The following is a 20,936-nucleotide window of genomic DNA, read 5'->3' on the forward strand; positions in this document are numbered from 1 at the left end:
ATACAATAGATCCCTTATTTCTAGTTATTCATTCAGAGCAATTCAATTGAGGTCAGCCATCACTGTATCTTTGGCTTTGTTTGGGGGAGTGGGGAGGCTTAGTTTGGGGGAGTGTGGAGGGAGGTTGATAGAGATGCTGTGCGTAAAGAGATTTTAATCTCCACTGGACAGTTGTAGCCTTGTGTTCACACACATTTCTTGTCATTGTGTCAATGAAAGGCAAGCACTATGACACGGATCTTATGAAATATTTAAGTATAAATTTTAATGATGTTCTAGCAATTCATGCCTACGCATGGTGAAATATTTTACAAAAGATTTCAGCAATAAAACATCTTTGTTGTACATAAACTGAAAGATTCAATCGCGTATGGGTCTCCACTAACTCCAACCACACCATGACTGAAGGAGCAGTGTTGAGTATCTGTTCTCTGACAAAATCTTGTTGGAAGCAATCACATTCTACAGTCAAGTTTATTGACAGCATATTATTAGGGTACGAGGACTTCCTGCAGTTCTGTAGTAGACAGTAATACTTGTTATTCAAAACAACAATTGGTAACTATTTAAATAACGTTAAATTTTATTTTGTGTTTAAGAAGACTACCATGTCAGTTGTGGGTTTGGTCAGCCTTGTTGATGGAGACCCATGCATGACTGGATCTTTCTGTCTATGCTGTATACAATTAATTACTTTGGATCTTCTGTGGTATTGTAATGAATTCTGAATATGTTTGTCTGTTGGCTGCACAAGAACCAAACCATCCCTCTACCTGGATGTTTCTTCAAACTCTTCCACTTTGATCCTGATTTCTCACTAAATACCATTCTTCAACTACATGTCACATGACTTGAAAATATCAGTTACTTTGTCACACATCTTCAAATAATGCTGATTTATAAGTATACAGCTGCAGAACATGTACCCTGTAAAATCCATGGCTTTCTATCAGTGTCAATATTTGGCATGAAATCAAAATTTTGCAATGGCAAAAAGACACATACTGATAACTTTGATTTCATAAGTTTGAGTTACAACAGATAATCAAAACTAGAAAAAATAAAGCTGGAGTAAAAATAGATTATAAAGAGAAATAGTGTGTGTGTGTAACAAGAATAGTCAAGCGCATACTAAGAAGACCAAGGACCAATGAAGAAATTTGTGACAAGTCTTAAAGTTCAAAATGCAGAGTAGATGCATGGGTAGACTGGCAAAGCTTTGGTGTGTTTGACTTTCCTGTATGAATGAAATAACATAGACTCTTCTAATTAGCACATATTCTATTCATGTTAAATAATCATGAGGTACCATATCATCACAACCAGGGGTGGCAAAAACATTATGACGATAACATTTTATTTCAGGTTTACAAACTTGTTACTTAAATTTTGGACTTTTCTAATGGAGTTTAATTTATTAAAATTTCCACACTGTGGTCATGGAAGTAGCACGAGAGGATGCCAGCTGTTCCCTTAGCCATACCCACTGATGTGTCCTTTCACTTGCATAAAATGTCCCCAACTAGACCAGGCTGTGGTTTTGAGATCAAATACGTCATTGTCCATCCCAGGTGGTACCATACCCTCTCAATGGGTTACATTGTCCATACCAGGTGGTACCACACTCTCTCAATGGGTTACATTGTCCATCCCAGGTGGTACCATACCCTCTCAATGGGTTACATTGTCCATCCCAGGTGGTACCATACCCTCTCAATGGGTTACATTGTCCATCCCAGGTGGTACCACACTCTCTCAATGGGTTACATTGTCCATCCCAGGTGGTACCATACCCTCTCAATGGGTTACATTGTCCATACCAGGTGGTACCATACCCTCTCAATGGGTTACATTGTCCATCCCAGGTGGTACCATACCCTCTCAATGGGTTACATTGTCCATCCCAGGTGGTATGTTGTTGTCTGACTCAAATCAAACTCCTTATTTGTATCATCAGCCCAATAGTAGGCAAATATCCATCGTTACAGTCAGTTGACAAAACAATACTCGCTTTATCAGATAACAAACCTCAACTAACCTCAGCTGTCACACTGAATATCTTGGACATTCATTGGTCAGAGAAGTTTTACACAATTCTATACGGATACCCTGCACCACTTCAAATGGCAGCCAAGTATCAAACTGAGGAAATTAAAAGCAGCATTACTGTTTGTTTCAAACTTCTTAATTGAATTGACATCAAATGTTACAACCTACAGGAGGGATTTATTGTGTATATACACCAAGAGGTCTGGCCTTCATCAGGGGTGTATTTAAAATGTAAGTCAGAATTCTAAGAAATAGGCTACAATAGTGATAATCAAATACATTTGATATCGCAACACTCCAATGAAATTAAACAGCTATAAAACAGAGCTTAACTGATATCAATTAACTGTGTCAATCTGTGTTGGATGTTGTGGTTGTTTTCTAACTGCTATTTACTTCAATCTACAGTCAAGTTATTTTTGACATTACACCATTCTCTGATTACAAACATCATTTTTTCAGTAAAGCTACTTTTTAACGACACACTGGGCAAAGAATGCTGATAACAAAGCAGACTGAGCTAAGGATGCTAGTAATAAAGAAACACTTGGCTAAGGACGCTAATAACAAAGACATGTTGTGCTGAGGATGCTAAGTACAAAGACAGGCAGTGCTAAGGATGCTAATAACAAAGACACACTGGGCTGAGGATGCTAACAACAAAGAAAAGCAGGGCTGAGGATTATCATCATTACAAAGATATGCTGGGCTGAGGATGCCGGTTACACAGACACACTGGGTTAAGGACGCTAATAACAAAGACCCTGGGCTGAGGATGCTGGTTACAAAGACACACTAGGCTGAGGATGCTGGTTACAAAACACACTGGGCTGAGGAAGCTGGTTACAAAGACACACTGGGCTGAGGATGCTGGTTACAAAGACACACTGGGCTGAGGATGCTGGTTACAAAGACACACTGGGCTGAGGATGCTGGTTACAAGGACACACTGGGCTGAGGATGCTGGTTACAAAGACACACTGGGCTGAGGATGCTGGTTACAAGGACACACTGGGCTGAGGATGCTGGTTACAAAGACACACTGGGCTGAGGATGCTGATAAAAATTTGATGTAAACAGTGGATAGTAAATGAAATGTTGTGGATGAAATCAAAGTCTGTTCTGATTGACTGAAAAGTTGGCCTTGTGAACATATACATGACAATATACTTTAAGTGTTTAGGGCCATATAAAAAAGTAAGTACACAAAACATGGCTAGAACATTTGAACTTTCAAAAAAGGTTAATATACAAGAAATCTGTGAAACTGATAGACACATGACATGCTTCATCAACCCCCATTTACATCCAACCCCCACCCACCCCCCAAAACCCCGTACCTTTGGTAAAACAGCATAAGACAATCATACAGTCATCTTATTTTACATACATGTTTATAGATTTTTAAATTACAATAAATTTTTCCTTTTGAGTTTTAATTATATTACAAATGTAAGAGTTTGTTTTCTGTACAGGTGACCATGGCAACTTCATTTACCAATGGTTTATTAAAATTGTCTTTTTAAGTACAACAGCAACTTGCCAAGGTGGCATTTAGTCTCCATCTCTAAGCTATGGAAACACATCTTTTCATACTAGTCCAAGTTTGGTCTAGAAAAGTTCCGTTTTGCTTCAGATCAAGGCATGAGCTGTCCCATTGCTGCTCCATTTCAACTGGTTGGCCAGCTATGGTGAGTCTGTAGCAGGCGATGGTGGAGGAGGATACGGATTAAAAAAACTTCTTTCCGTTGATGGTGATGGCGGACAACTTTCACAATTGTCTGAGAAATAATGACTCCGAGGAGTTGGAGGAGGTGGATAAGGATCAGAATCATATTCCATGTGTGGATAGTATTTACCACATCTGTTTGCTCTGGCATATGTGTACGGTTCACTATCTTCACAGACATCTGTGCTGCATGGAGTTGGTGGCGGGGGAATGTTCCTTGATTTGTAATGTCTATAGAGAAAAGAGATAGGATATTCAATAGTTGCACTGAAAATGCTACCTTTAAAGGTCTGGTGAAGAGTGAAAATGAAATCGCTGAAAAGGTGATTTATACTCGTTAAATAATACATGGAAAGGCACAAGCAAAAAATTTACGGCAGAAAAATGGTTTAACTGCGTATTTTCCGGGAAAAACTGCATTTTCCGAAGCTTAGTCACATTTTCCCCCGAAAAAATCAAACCTGGAAGTGTGACGTCCTTAAGAGCAGCCTATCTGTGCTTGCCTTGAACACTATGGCGACTTCTGTCAAGTACTGCGACCAAGACAGTGTTAGAGGACGAACAAAAGCTAGATTTTGGGCTGTACGTGGTAGCTGTAGGTCTCTATCAAATTGTGTCAGTCATACTGACAAAACGCTCACCAGCTCTATCATACTGTCGTCCACTGTTAAGTTAGTCCTACTGACAAAACGCTCACTCACACTGTCCGTATTATCCATGGAGGTAAAACTCTTCTGGTACCTCCATGGTATTATTGTACTGTCTTCCAGGTCAGTCCTGACATAACGATATGGGCTATAGGCTACGCCGCTGATAAAGGCCAAAAACGCTAGGCTGTCATCACTGAACAAACCGGGGTTGTGAACATTACCGGCTGAAACAATTCGGGCTAAAACCTACAAGTGCCGAAACAAATAGAAACCTGTGGAAAGTTGTGTACATCAACTGTCATGTATCTGTTTATGATCTGTTGCAAGACAGTGCGCGAGCTGCGGTGTTTTCGAATCATGTACACCTGAAAACTTCTAATCTTTGACACAGTTTTGAAGTGAGATTCAGAGCCCATATGAGACGTGGAAAATTGTGTTCTCCATAATCATGACTCAGTATCTCACTTTATATTATTCCCATCGATCTGTTAACGTTAATTGACCAACTGTCAAAGGTCACGCCATGTCAGGTATGCCGAGCTACACCAGCCAACGGCACATACGTTTTTTCAATGAATCATTCTCTACCACACACGTTTTTAAATTCAACTGTGAATTTCCGATATTTTTCACAGATTAATTTCTTCGGCAATGTAAGCTTAGGTCTGTTGTTGTTGTAACTTCTACACTGAATGCATCGTCAAGTGTGAACGGTATAATTGCCACGACGTACATCAGACGATCGATTGCGCAACACATGGTTTGGCCACGATAGAAATGCTTGGAAAGCAATCATAGCGGTCGTTTGAAGTCTTCGGTTACGTAGAACTCGTGGTGTAGAACTACACCACCAAAATAGTCTAGCCAATCACTAGTTTTATTAATAATCTTATAAATTACGGCTTGCCTTCTGGAAAATCCATGACCGTATTCCGTGAAAACAATTGTCTGTGAAGTGTTTGTAGCGAAGTATACGCCTGGCTACAGGAGTAAAATTAACCTGCTTTGCTTTCACAAATTTGGTCCATTTTCTGGCCAGATCTTCATCCTTTGGCCATTGAAACAATTTTGATACTGACTGAGAACAATGCATAGCAACACAATGCTTAGGCGCTGTCACAGCTGATCTGATCGTCGTAGAAAATATTTTGTACACGAGCGAATGAAAACCACAAAAGTAAAATATATCCAAAGTTAGAAGACATATACCGGGAATAGTCGATGTCAGAAAATATAGAATCACGAGAACAAAGTATTGTTATTCAAATATTGTTTCTCAGAAATTGGGAAGGAGAAATATAGTTCAACAAGATGTGACATCTTAAGGTCAAATATCCTATCAAAATTGGAGGGTATAGAACTTGTGGTTACTGAGTTATGCATACATAAGTATAATCAAGGTCAAAGGTCATCGAGGTCACGCGACATTTTGAAAAAAAAAATTGCATTGCTAATTAATCCCTATATGCCAAAAATCAGACCTCTAGCTCTATTCGCTTGCCCAGAATAAGATGTAAGCATAATAAATGAGGTAAAGCGTGTATTGTCATAAGGTCTCCCATCCTACTAAATATAAAGAACATAGCACTTGTGGTCACTTATTTATTGACATAAACGTATATTTTAGGTAAAAGGTCATCAAGGTCACATGACATTTTGTCAAAAAAATTCTATCCTATAGTTATCTCTATATACCAAAAATCAGACATCCAGCTCTATTGGCTTGCTCAGAATTAGATATGAGCATAATTAATGAAGTTCAGTATGTGGCGTCATAAGGTCTTCCATCATACCAAATATGAAGGGTGTACCACTCGTGGTTACTGAGTTATGGACAAATATGTATATTTGAGGTCAAAGGTCATTGAGGTTACATGACATTTTGTCAAAAAAATTGTATTGCTAAGTTATCCCTATATACCAAAAATTAGACCTCTAGCTCTATTGGCTCGCTCAAAATTAGATGTATGCATAATTAATGAGGTATAATATGTGGCATCATAAGGTGTCCAATCATACCATATATGAAGGGTGTAGCACTCGTGGTTACTGAGTTACGGACAAATATGTATATTTGAGGTCAAAGGTCATGGAGGTCAAGTGACATTTTGTCAAAATATCTGAGATATCTGTGTGAACGGAGGGACATGACCCAATCTATAAGCCCCCTGGACTTCATCCGTGGGGCTAAAAACTGTCACTGCATGCTTTTTGCAACATGAATACGATGAGAAACTAAATTTTTATTTTACTTGGCCTTATACATGGGATTCTATGCAGAACTGACTTATACATGGGAGTCTATGGTGGTGTAAACTAAAAAGTCCTCTAACACGGCCAAATTTGATCGCATTGTGAAACGAATCGACGTGCATCTGTATGGGGTAGGGTACTATCCTTGTGCAAAAATTGAAAGAAATTGACCAGCGCATGTCTGAGATATCTGTGTGAACGGACGGACGGACGGACGGACGCACAGACGGACATGACCCAATCTATAAGTCTCCCCGGACTTCATGGGACTAAAAATAAACAAGCAATAAAAATTTCATTTCTACTCTTCACCAGACCTTTAAAACATATCCTTGTACCAGAACTCCAAAATTAATCTGACACTACTTCGCAGGGTTTCCATTACAATTATAAAACTTGGATATGATTGTATGCAAGTGTAAGCTGGGCGGTCTTTTCTGTAGAACTTGGATCAAGTCAAAGCTGAGTCTATATAGAATGTATTGGCACAAGTCAAAGCCAAGTCTATACAGAATATATTGGCACAAGTCAAAGCTGAGTCTATACAGAATATAGTGGCACAAGTCAAAGCCAAGTCTATACAGAATATATTGGCACAAGTCAAAGCTGAGTCTATACAAAATATATTGGCACAAGTCAAAGCCAAGTCTATACAGAATATATTGGCACAAGTAAAAGCTGAGTCTATACAGAATATAGTGGCACAAGTCAAAGCCAAGTCTATACAGAATATATTGGCACAAGTCAAAGCTGAGTCTATACAAAATATATTGGCACAAGTCAAAGCCAAGTCTATACAGAATATATTGGCACAAGTAAAAGCTGAGTCTATACAGAATATAGTGGCACCAGTCAAAGCCAAGTCTATACAGAATATATTGGCACAAGTCAAAGCTGAGTCTATACAGAATATAATGGCACAAGTCAAAGCCAAGTCTATACAGAATATAGTGGCGCAAGTCAAAGCCAAGTCTGTACAGAATATATTGGCACAAGTCAAAGCCAAGTCTATACAGAATATATTGGCACAAGCCAAAGCTGAGTCTATACAGAATATAGTGGCGCAAGTCAAAGCCAAGTCTATACAGAATATATTGGCACAAGTCAAAGCCAAGTCTATGTCTTCAAAGGCTACACACAAGTTTTTACTTTTAATATCAAACAACTAGATCAAGATTTCATGTCATACCTGTATGATCTTGAAGTCAGTGGACTGTGTGTTGGATAATATAATTCAGCTGTATACTGGGATCTATCAGTGGCAGGACTCGGAGGTGGGTTCAAAGTTTCCTTGGGATAATGACTTCCTGTTGCACTGCTTCCACTAGATGATGCTCCTGTCACATGATTTCTGTCATAAACTTGTGCACCACTTCCAGACACCGACTTATTCACAGATAAACATGTGTTGATGGATTTGACGTGTGATTTTGACATCCCTGTAAAAGACCATTTAAAGGTTACATTAAATGACCATCCTAACACAGCCCTTTCAGTGACTTCATTTTACACAACACTTACAAATGTTGTTTAATTCTGAGACAGATTTAATAAGTAAAAAATAGCGTCAATGACACTGTAGCTCCCATCCTGGACTATTTAGTGTTTGTTCTCTGGTCAGATATTTGAACATGTATGAAAGGGATAAAGTGCATGAAGTGAAAATACTTAAATGAAATGTACTGGAGACAGTGAAATATGTTTAATGTAATTATTCAGAATATAAAATGGAAAAAATACAGAATTAGATATATCGAATACTGTGATACAACCATTAACTCAACAAGTCATTTACAATGACATAGTCCCCACTTGTAATAGGAGTATTAGTCTTGATGGGGCAGGAAAATGTGGTCATTAAGAAGTATCACTGGAGTGTATATGTTGAGATCTATGGGCACATAGGTCTATGTCGTTGTCCCAATTTGAAACACATGAGGCATGTCTACGTTATGGTTCTAAATCGGGAAAAAAGATCAGACCTCTAGCAGTATTGGCCAGCCAAGAATACATATGCGCATTATAAATGAGGTACAAGATGTGACATCTTAAGGTCTAATATACTATCAAAATTGGAGGGTATAGAACTTGTGGTTACTGAAATATGCATATATATGTATAATCAAGGTCAAAGGTCATCGAGGTCACATGACATTTTGAAAAAAAAAATTATATTGCTAATTAATCCCTATATGCCAAAAAATCAGATCTCTAGCTCTATTCGCTTGCCCAGAATTAGATGTGTACATAATTAATGAGGTAAAGCGTGTGTTGTCATAAGGTCTCCCATCCTACTAAATACAAAGGACATAGCACTTGTGGTTACTTATTTATTGACATAAACATATATTTTAGGGAAAAGGTCATCGAGGTCACATGACATTTGGTCAAAAAATTTCTCCTATAGTTATCCCTATATACCAAAAATCAGACATCCAGCTCTATTGGCTCGCTCAGAATGAGATATGCGCATAATTATTGAGGTACAATATGTGGCGTCATAAGGTGTCCAATCATACCAAACATGAAGGGTGTAGCACTTGTGGTTACCGAGTTATGGACAAATATGTATATTTGAGGTCAAAGGTCACCGAGGTCACGTGACATTTTGCTAAGTTATCCCTATATACCAAAAATCAGACCTCTAGCTCTATTGGCTCGCTCAAAATTAGATATGTGCATAATTAATGAGGTACAATATGTGGCGTCATAAGCTGTCCCATCATACCATACATGAAGGGTGTACCACTTGTGGTTACTGAGTTATGGACAAATATGTATATTTGAGGTCAAAGGTCACCGAGGTCACGTGACATTTTGTCAAAAAAATTGTATTGCTAAGTTATCCCTATATACCAAAAATCAGACCTCTAGCTCTATTAGCTCGCTCAAAATTAGATATGTGCATAATTAATGAGATACAATATGTGGCGTCATAAGGTGTTCCATCATACCATACATGAAGGCTGTAGCACTTGTGGTTACTGAGTTGTGGACAAATATGTATATTTGAGGTCAAAGGTCACCGAGGTCACGTGACATTTTGTCAAAAAAATTGTATTGCTAAGTTATCCCTATATACCAAAAATCAGACCTCTAGCTCTATAGCTCGCTCAAAATTAGATATGTGCATAATTAATGAGGTACAATATGTGGCGTCATAAGGTGTTCCATCATACCATACATGAAGGTGTAGCACTTGTGGTTACTGAGTTATGGACAAATATGTATATTTGAGGTCAAAGGTCACTGAGGTCATGTGACATTTTGTCAAAAAAATTGTACTGCTAAGTTATCCCTATATACCAAAAATCAGACCTCTAGCTCTATTGGCTCGCTCAAAATTAGATATGTGCATAATTAATGAGGTACAATATGTGGCGTCATAAGCTGTCCCATCATACCATACATGAAGGCTGTAGCACTTGTGGTTACTGAGTTATGGACAAATATGTATATTTGAGGTCAAAGGTCACCAAGGTCACGTGAAATTTTGTCAAAAAAATTGTATTGCTAAGTTATCCCTATATACCAAAAATCAGACCTCTAGCTCTATTGGCTCGCTCAAAATTAGATATGCGCATAATTAATGAGGTACAATATGTGGCGTCATAACATGCATAAGGTGTCCCATCATACCATACATGAAGGCTGTAGCACTTGTTGTTACCGAGTTATGGACAAATATGTATATTTGAGGTCAAAGGTGACCGAGGTCACGTGACATTTTGTCAAAAAAATAGTTTTGCTAAGTTATCCCTATATACCAAAAATCAGACCTCTAGCTCTATTGGCTCGCTCAAAATTAGATATGTGCATAATTAATGAGGTACAATATGTGGCGTCATAAGGTGTTCCGTCATACCATACATGAAGGCTGTAGCACTTGTGGTTACTGAGTTATGGACAAATATGTATATTTGAGGTCAAAGGTCACCGAGGTCACGTGACATTTTGTCAAAAAAATAGTTTTGCTAAGTTATCCCTATATACCAAAAATCAGACCTCTGCTCTATTGGCTCGCTCAAAATTAGATATGTGCATAATTAATGAGGAACAATATGTGGCGTCATAAGCTGTCCCATCATACCATATATGAAGGGTGGTAGCACTTGTGGTTACTGAGTTATGGACAAATATGTATATTTGAGATCAAAGGTCATCAAGGTCACATGACATTTTGTCAAAATATCCGAGATATCTGCGTGAACGGATGGACTCACGGATGGACGAACAGACAGACATGACCCAATCTATAGCTCACTGGACTTCATCCGTGGGGACTAAAAATTGTGTCACTGCATCCTTTTTGCAATATGAATACGATGAGAAACTAAATTTTTATTTTTCGTGGCCTTATACATGGGAGTCTATGGAGATCTGCCTTATACATGGGAGTCTATGGACGTGTAAACTAAAAATATGCAAATTTCACCACGATTTGCCCAAATTTGGAAAGGTCACTCCTATGCACTTCCATACCAAGTTTCAAATCAATCGGACTTGTGGTTTCAGAGCAGGAGATTTTTTGACCAAAAATGGGAGAAAATTACAAAAAAATTCTGAAAAATAGCAAGTCCAAGATACTGACCCAAGATGTGCACAATCATTTCATGTCAGCCCAAAGTACTTACATGCTAAATTTTCATGTAATCTGCTCAGTGGTTATTGAGTTTTTTCAATTCTGACTGGTTTTACATTTTTTCACTTAATTTGCATATTTTTGGCAATGACAACTTCATTTGAACAAAATCTCATCTACAGCCCATCATCCATGTACACACCAAATATCAAGATGAAATGTACAGCGGTTTTGGAGTTTTTGATGTTGACGGACAGACATACAGACATACAGACATACAGACGTACAGACATACAGACATACATACATACAGACATTTCCCTAGCCTATAAGAATAGCTTCCATTGCCATATATACATATGGCTATGGGAGCTAAAAAACCTGGCATGTGCATTGATTTAAAAAGTCTAAACACTGGCATGCACATAGATTTACAAAGTTCAAACATTGGCACATAGATTTAAAAAGTCTAAACACTGGCACATAGAAATGCTCATCAAGATCGGCGATGTTTTGCTAGATCATCTTTCACCACAAAAAAAGGCTTGAAGATAGAACAAACCTGATACTGATCTTGGTGGCGTTGTTTGTTGTGCTCCAACACCAATCATGGCTGTGTAATTATTAGGACGATTATTGAGCATGACAAACTCATTATCACACATCTGGTCTGGCTGTAGTTTGTACTTTCTCCACCACCACATGACGACAGCTATGATTATGATGACAAGTATAAATCCAACGACTGCACCAATCAATGAGTGCATACTACTTGGGTTGTGCACCGTGGCCTCTCCACCATACTCTGGATTAGGATTCACTGAAAATAACACAGACCATTTTATACTTATGAAAACATGTCGTCATGTACATAACCATACCATACAGTGGTAAGTTTCCACAAAACTCTGTGATAAATTAGGACATACCCATACCATATGGTGGTGAGTTTCCACAAAACTCTGTAAGCTTGGACAAAATGATGTTTGCGGAGACAGTAGCAGTACACTAAACAAGCACTGACAAACATGCTACATACTTTACTAACCCACACAGTAATCCCCATACTGGTCGTATTAACATAATTCAACAACTGAAAAGACGAGGGAAATTTTCGACAAACACAGACTATGACAGAATGAAAACAGCTTCATGACATCAACCGCCATCAAGTCTGGAATAGATTATCTTTTGACAATTGAATTCCAAACTCTGTTATTTTACAGCAACATAATGACTCCCTGTACACTTTCATATGCATCTCATACAGTAAATCAAGAAAATACTTTTAAACAATTTTGAGGACTCCCTTTCAAAATAAACTGTTACATTATTCTTTCTCAAAAAGAAATAGTGAATCATCAAAACCAAATTGTTATTTCAAAATGTTACTTCTCAACTCCTGCATGCATTGTCTTGTTCAGAAACAAACCAGACATTGTGCTGTTGATCATGTCAAGCTTCATTTAAAGGGGAAGTTCACCAAGGATGAATTTTACATATGTGGTAGCTCTGTGGTCATTTACCCAGGGAAAACTCTTTTCACCATTTATAACTCGCAAGATTTTTTACAAAAACTGATAAAAATGCTACAGGAAGTTGCCCATGTAATTTGAATAATGGGAAAAAGCTCCAAGCTTGGAGCTTGCATCACGTGATATGGAAGGGACCATCTTCGGACGGGTATGGCCCAGCATTGTCCACTCACAGCAACACAGTAGTAAACAGCAACACAAAATCTGAGTGGACAGTTTATTATTAGTGATTCATTGTTTATGAAAGGATACTCAGTATAAACAAAAGTTATGTAATTGCACACAGCCTGGTTTAAAGAGGAAAGTCCAGCGCCGTGGGCGCACAATAGGCAACGTCGTAGTGACGTCGGTTGTTGGCAAACACTGGGCGGGATGGTTAAACACTTGCTTAGTCGTTGGCTTATCAGAGAAACATAAACTATCTTTTACACCAGGAACTACCGATTATCACCTCTGCCTGAATATTACGGAAGTGTGTAGGGTTCACACAATTCAAGACTACATTATAACTAGGGTGGAGTACTGGTCGAGGGGCTGTGGTCTGGTCGACAGACCTTCCTTGACTGTGATTTCTTCGCTACTAAGGTGACTGTATGCCGTACGTTGTGAGTTCGAATCCAATCAAAATTTACTGAATTCAAATCACAGTCGTTTTGCGGTTCGATAGACAGCGATGCGATGACCGCTGTGGTATGCAATAGAAATTAGAAAATACATGTATAGGAAGTTATGAAACAGAATGGCTGCTCATGTATCGCCGAGTTCGGAGACGAATTTCCATCATACAATTTACTCAATAAACAGCAACGATGTATGGCTTTCAATACATCTCTGAATTTCTGCTAACCTTTTTGCGTCTATGTAGATGTGTGCATATTCCGTTGCGATTTCAAACGGGACCCGGTTTCACCCCCTGGTTTCAACCCCGGCTTCATCAACACGGAACGGATACTTTCTCACAACAGCAGCGGTGATTTGAATGTGAAGGCGCTGTGATTGAAGCCAGTAGTTGAAATGGACATAGTATTACGAGCTTCGGAAGGAAGATAGAAAACGAAGGTCTTGACTTAGTTCAGGAGAGAATTTCTTCGGGCACTGTATTGAGTTTAAATCTAGCCCTGAACATCTTGTGCTCGGTACAAGCGCGCAAACTAGACATATAAAAATAAGGGGAAAGTCTAGCAAATAGATGATAGTCTCTAAGGACGGTAGCAGATTGTGATCGTAAGCAATCGTAAGTTAGAACCTTCTACTGTTTGTAGCTTTATGGCTTTTTTGGTTGGCAGTGATGTAGATAATAGCCGGTCACTGGTACTTCGCACGGCCGGGTTACACGCAGCTTGCAACGGGAAAAAAAACTTGTGAATTTGAAAAACAAATCTTCAACATTCGTAAGCTTATTTTCCGTGTAATTTTGGCATTTCGAACAAATCAGAGGAAAGGGTGAAGAAATTTTGAGTAAAACTGATTTAAAACGTTACGACCCCCAGTTTAGAGTTTGGTATGCATGACCCGAAGTATAGTGAGCGCAGATTGCATATCCGGTTACCTCGGATAGGTAACCTCGGAAAACATCGACGACCGTTCGTAATATGCAAATGACATGTGACTGAGACGTGGAAAAGTTGCCGTAGTTCCATAGATGAGCCTGCATATTTGAATACTATACATACGCTGCTTGCTGTTCCGATATGTAAGCCAGAATCTTCAACAAAAGGAAACTACTAGTAATCTGTGACAATGGTCAGCCAAATATTTTGAAATACATTGGTAAAGAAAGTAAATGACGCTGATGAGTCCCCCAGGACTGCAGGGCCGTGGTCGTCGTCGATGAGTACTCGAGTATGGATGATCATGGATGATCGATCTACAACGCAATAGTGGCAACGATGTAATCGACACTGAAATTCCAATTCCACTCAGCTCAACTGAATTGAATCAACTGATATAAACATGACCAAACTTGTCACAATGCTAAAGGTACTTCCTCAAAATGTGAGTCAAAAGATTCAGTTTCGATGCCTGAAGGAAAAAATGAAATTGTGATTGCCTTCAAAACGACGTGTGAAGACTCTCAATGTTCATAACTTTTTACAGGAACACATACAAAACGTTTTTTTTTTCAAGACCACCAATCACTCTAAAAAGAAAATGCCGTTTCTTGCGTGTTCATTACATGTGTCGTATCGTTTACGTTGTATGTGGTTGTGTATGCGTGTGTTTAGGTACATAACGGTGATTTTAGTGATAAGTCAGTACGCTTTGTTTGTTGTGCTCGGCAGGGATCAAGATCGCCCAGGCCGCAATTTGAATTTGAGTAATCATGATTGGCAGCATACATTAACATTTAGAACAGAGGTCAAATGGACATTCTGGACCCACACTTTGTGAAAATATGCGTTCTCTGTATTAAATAACAGTGTTTTTCAACGTTTTTTTTTTCGACATAAAGGCAGTCGCTATACATTCACAGGTGTCATGTATGAGATTGGACGGAAATTAACGCCGTTCACCCGTCGAATTTCTGGAAATCTCGGAGCAAATCGAGTGCGTCTTACCCGTAGCGTGGCTTTTTCACATCTGCATAGTCTTACCATAATCCCCCTTTTGTAGGGGACTTTCCTCTTTAAGCATGGGTGAGTGGACAATGCCATAACCATGGGAAGATGGTCCCTTCCATATCACATTATGCAAGCTCCAAGCTTGGCGCTTTTTCCCACGATTCAAATTACATGGGCAACTTCCTGTACTATTTCTATCGGTTTTTGTAAAAAATCAGGCGAGTTATAGATGGCGAAAATAGCTTTTCCGGGGTAAGTGACCACAAAGCTAGCATATATGTAAAAATCATCCTTGGTGAACTTCCCCTTTAAAGGGACAAAGTCGGCCATTTTTCATGAATTTTGTTTGATACGAGATACTACTTATAATGTTTGACATGTTGAAAGACTGAATGACCGGGTGACCATGCATAAATTCAACCCCGGTTTTAGACACGATACATGAAACCATCACAAAAATAAATTAATGGTCATGACCATTATTCATTTTTGCGATGGTTTCATTTGTCTAAAACCGGGGTTGAATATATGCATGGTCACCCATTCATTCAGTATCTTTCAACGTGTCAAACAATATAAAAAGTATCTTGCATCAAACAAAATTCATGTAAAATGGCTGATTTTGTCTCTTTAAGGTAGTATGCGCCTCCAAAGTGAAAGACTTAAACTTTTGCTCACACTTTCCTAAAGGAATCTTTCAACCATTCTTTCAAAATCAAGGTCTGAATCGGGGGTCATCATGCAAATTTTGGTACAAGAGAAACAAATTACCAAAGATTTACCAATATTTGAAATTCAAAATGGCTGTCATCCGTGTGTTTAACTCTAAGGAGAAGAATTAAATTTTTGAATTTCAAAAAAAACTAAGACGGTGATAAGTTTTCTTACACCAAAAGCTTTAACATGAACTCCCACAAGTGTTAGATCAGAATAGAATTGTAAAAGTTTTAGAGTCCAAATATATGTTCCCAAAGGTGCATTCTAACTTAATCCAAGAGTCATGAACACATGTTAATTATTACAACCTACTGTCAATAAACCAACTCTCTTTGTAACTTTGCCACAGATTCATGTCCCATTACATCAAGGGTCTATCAAGACATATCACATTAAGGGGAACTGACACCCTAAACACTTCAACTGATAATGCTGCCCTCAACTGATATTGAATAGAAAAGTCGGAGTGACTCACCACAAGCCTTCTCATCACTTCCATCATTGCAGTCCATCTCACCATCACATAACGCATCTTCTTTATCAACACATCGACCATCGTCACATTCAAATTGACTTTTCCTGCAGGGAGCTGTAAAATAGAAAGTAATGGTATGTAAAAAGCAACATCAAACTGAGTAATTTGCTATGTATGCTGTTTTCTGGCAAAGGATGCAGACTTGGACTGGAGGGGGACCGGGTGAAGGTTTTATTGTTTGCATGTAATGCAATCAATAACATTGACAAACTTTACTTTTGAATACATCGAACTGAATCTTACTGCACATTACCATGGAAACTGATAGGTTGCTGGAAAAAGATTAGAAAATTAATGTGAAATGGACTACTGTGAGTAATAGCACATTAGACAAGTCACTACGAGTACTTCATAATTTATTATGCTGGTATTTCTTAAATTCAAACGCAACTCATCAGATTTGCAGTGTTGCAGCCAGGATTTTTAAACCAGGGGACACTGTGTCCCACTACCGTTTATTTTTGGGGACATTTTGCACATTTTGGGACAACATGCATCAGTTGTCAATCAAATTTTGTATTATCATTTTTGTAACAATGTACTTTCAAAACAAATTCAAGCTTTTTGTAGCAGTATGGTGCATCTGCCTCCAACAGAGCTCAATCAGACTACAAGCAAGTTATGATATCACAGCTCAAAAAGTAAGTAAATACAAGCCTAAAAATACTCGTGCAAAAAGGCCACTGTCGGTGTTCAATGTTATTTGCAGACTACATCCCACACTCATGAATGCCCCAAAAGTGACCTGCTGAACGCAAGAATGTGGGACAACAGGTTTCGTTTTGGGGACATTGTCGCAAGGGCGCACCCTGGCTGAAACACTGGTATTATCAGGAATAAATGGAAAATGTTTCGTAAAAATTTACCTTGGCAATGCTTTTCATCAGATTCATCAGTGCAGTCTGATTCATCGTTACATCGCTCTAACTTGGATATACACTGTCCATTATCACAGCGAAACTGACTGTGCGAACAAGTTGCTATAGCAATAAAAGAGGTAAATATCATTATTTTAATAACATTAATTTAGACAGACGGGATACATATTACTGTTTGCTTGCCATACAATATTTCATGATTCTTTCTTCCTACGACACTTCCTTTTTTGTCCTAACCCAAATCATATGCCTATTCTGATATTTTTGTACAATCAAAGAATTAGTCTTTCAGAACAAGGAAGATAATAATAAACTTCAGTGTTTCACTGGAATATTTTCCATTAAGTTTCCAAACACCCGTCTGCTCTGTATGGTTGGAAGGTTTTTCCGTGACTTCCATGTATGATTGGAAGGCTTTTCTGTGAATTCCATGTTTTAAAGGCCCTGTGTTGGTGCCAGATTGTCTCATCAGAAAAATTTACTTACTTGATTACAATTTCAATGGAAAACAAAAGGCTATCACACTTTCATAATCCTCTTAAATATTAGAACAAAGGTGATCCCACAGATCGCCAAAAGTGCCTTTGAGTTGTTTGGTTTGCTGGCTTGAATGAACTTATCTCGTGATTTAAATTTGACATTAACTTACGGCAATCCTGTTCATCGCTATGATCATCACATTCTGCAACCTTATCACATCGCCATGCCAATGGAATACAATCAATACTCCCAGATTTGCAGGTGAAGTGTTCAGGAGAACAGGTTGGTGGTTCTAAAAATATAATATGATATATTTTGTAATTAAAAAATTTCAGTTGTAATCCATTAAACATGAGACCTAGGGTTTATTACACATAATTTGGTCAATATTGTGACTTGTTGAAGTGTGGAGTCCAAATTTATAGGAACTGTTGCATAGTTAGGGACCGTCTCAGATTGTCGCAGAAGTTCAAGAAACGAAATTTCTTCGTTTAGATCAAAACCCCCTCCCCCCTCCCCCTAAACGAAACTTCAAAAGTGCGAAATGTTCATGTCTGCCTGAGAGTACAATGTTGCATTTTGCTATAGCTACTAAAGACGTATTCCCCTTGCCACATTACAATTAAAGTAAACGATCAGATTTGAGTACTAACAGGGCATTTTACCGCATAAAAGTTTCATTTTATTTTACTTTCCCTTTTTGCATCTCTTGTGCTGTTGTTTGTCTTTGTGAACACGCAATTTGTACTTGGTAGGGGCGGTAAATAAGCGAAAAAATTTGACAAGGGGGCCCAGGCATGTTCAATCATATTAAAACGACTATGACCAGGTGCATAACAAGTGAGAATAAAGACATCTAGTGGTTAGAGCAGACGCTTATAAATAGCACATTTAAAAAAAATGATACTTTTGTCTTTGTATAATTTGATGAATGAAATGTTTAGGATACAATGTTCCTATCGGTAAATTGTGTTTGGGGCACAAACGAGATGGAAACAGTTACAAATTTGTTGGCACGAGTGTGCAGTTTTTCTTTAATTTGAAATAAACACACGAAAACTTGTGATCACAAAATAAAAGTGCGAAAGTGAAGTTCACTAATTGAATGGAGGTCAAACCCCCTCCCCCCCTAAACGAATAAATTTCGCTTTTTGAACTTCTGCGACAATCTGAGACGGTCCCTTAGGTCAATATTGTGTTGAAGTAATGTATCCATATTTACACAAATTGTTACATAGTTTGGTCGATGTTCTGACTTGTTTGCGCGATCAATGTATCCAAATTTACACGAACTGTTACGTAGTTTGGTCAAAATTGTGACTTGCATGAGTGATCATCAATGTATCCATATTTATACAAATTGTTACATAGTTTGGTCAAAATGGTGACTTGCATGAGTTATCAATGTATCCATATTTATACAAATTGTTGCAGTCTGGTCAATATTCTGACTTGTTTGGGTGATCAATGCATCCATATTTACAAACTTACCACCACATGCCATGTCATCAAGTAGCACTAAATTTACGGGACATGAACATCTTGCAGTACCTTCTCTGATGTAACAAATGTGTGAACAACCTCCATTGTTGATGTAACACGGATGAGTTTCTGGAGAGAAAAATGTTTTCAACATCTTTATCTAAATCATCTAAATGTATTTACACATCTCTCAAAACTAAAATACACTGAGCTTTGTCATCACAAGGGAAAAGTGAAGCAAATTTGTCATTTAAAATATTTCACTGTTTAATTCCCGCATTCTCAAAACAACTTTTCAAGATAGCGTTGATAGCGATTGTAGAGTTGTTACTGAATATAATATAGCAAAATATCTGCTGCTTCTGAAAGAAATTATCTGATTCATTTTGTCATTGTGCATCCGTCTTTCAATTAATGCAGCTCTTGGCCATGTACTTTGGGAAATAATTTTTGTAGGTTCATTCTGAACATCACTGGTGTACACGAACCATTTTCATATTCCTTGAGAGTGATTTCTGAAAGTCCTATAGATAATTTCCAAAAAGTGAAAATAATAATATGGAGAAGTCCAAATAAAATGAAATCAAGTTGTATTGCTTGATGGATGTTGCCACGGCAGGTTGTGCATGCCACACTGACAGGGCAGCTGACGTATAACACTTCTTAACTACGAACATTTACACTAATAAAAACACAAATTCAACATGTTCACCTTCTTGAAAACCTTACTGCAATAATCTCAAAAAAAGTGAAGTGGGAAAAGACAGAAAGGGAACAAGTAACACTTTTATCAAATGTCAAGGATAAAAAAAACCACTTCTATTCTTTGGCCATTTACATAGCTTCTTTGATGTGGTCAAATGTTTTATTCTGGCAGATGAAAAGAAATGCAGTGAGCTTCAAAATGGACATCCAGTGTGTCTAGTTGCCTTTTGGTTCATATGGGAGCAACCTGTATAAATTTTAAACCAATTGAAATCAGACCTTTAGCAGACTTACCGATTAAACCAAGGTCATTTTCAACTGCGTGTATATCACTAATTTGTTCAAGATGACCCAATATTTTTTCTCGGTTTTGACTGGTCAGTTTATTTATTCTCTCTATCATTATCTGCTGTTTATCAATCCAGTATAAGTGAGATCCATAGACTGTTAAACCTAAGGGTTGCATCAATGATGAGTCTACCATAACCATTCTGTTTCCACCTGCAATGCAAATATGAGAGAACTGAAAGTTAGATTGACTATTTGTTGGAGTATGGTGTTATGGTGAGTTGGAGTATGGTGTTATGGTGAGTTGGAGTATGGTGTTATGGTGAGTTGGAGTATGGTGTTATGGTATATTGGAGTATGGTGTTATGGTGAGTTGGAGTATGGTGTTATGGTGTATTGGAGTATGGTGTTATGGTGTATTGGAGTATGGTGTTATGGTGAGTTGGAGTATGGTGTTATGGTATATTGGAGTATGGTGTTATGGTGAGTTGG

The 20,936-nt window shown here is 38.1% G+C and overlaps 1 protein-coding gene across 1 annotated transcript in view; it reads right to left on the reverse strand.

The window, feature by feature from the left end:
* Positions 1-240: 240 nt before the first annotated feature.
* Positions 241-20,936, reverse strand: part of LOC139142483 (low-density lipoprotein receptor-related protein 6-like) — an 84,396-nt gene continuing 63,700 nt past the window's right edge. The window contains exons 17-24 of the mRNA XM_070712426.1: positions 20,451-20,657; positions 19,461-19,580; positions 18,139-18,261; positions 17,478-17,591; positions 16,552-16,665; positions 11,826-12,083; positions 7,871-8,120; positions 241-4,009 (exon numbers count right to left, since the gene is read on the reverse strand). Coding sequence (XP_070568527.1) covers positions 3,736-4,009; positions 7,871-8,120; positions 11,826-12,083; positions 16,552-16,665; positions 17,478-17,591; positions 18,139-18,261; positions 19,461-19,580; positions 20,451-20,657 — 1,460 coding nt within the window. The 3' untranslated portion in view covers positions 241-3,735. The remainder of the gene's footprint in view (positions 4,010-7,870; positions 8,121-11,825; positions 12,084-16,551; positions 16,666-17,477; positions 17,592-18,138; positions 18,262-19,460; positions 19,581-20,450; positions 20,658-20,936) is intronic.

This window comes from Ptychodera flava, chromosome 1 (genome assembly GCF_041260155.1).
Source record: "Ptychodera flava strain L36383 chromosome 1, AS_Pfla_20210202, whole genome shotgun sequence".
Taxonomy (NCBI): domain Eukaryota; kingdom Metazoa; phylum Hemichordata; class Enteropneusta; family Ptychoderidae; genus Ptychodera; species Ptychodera flava.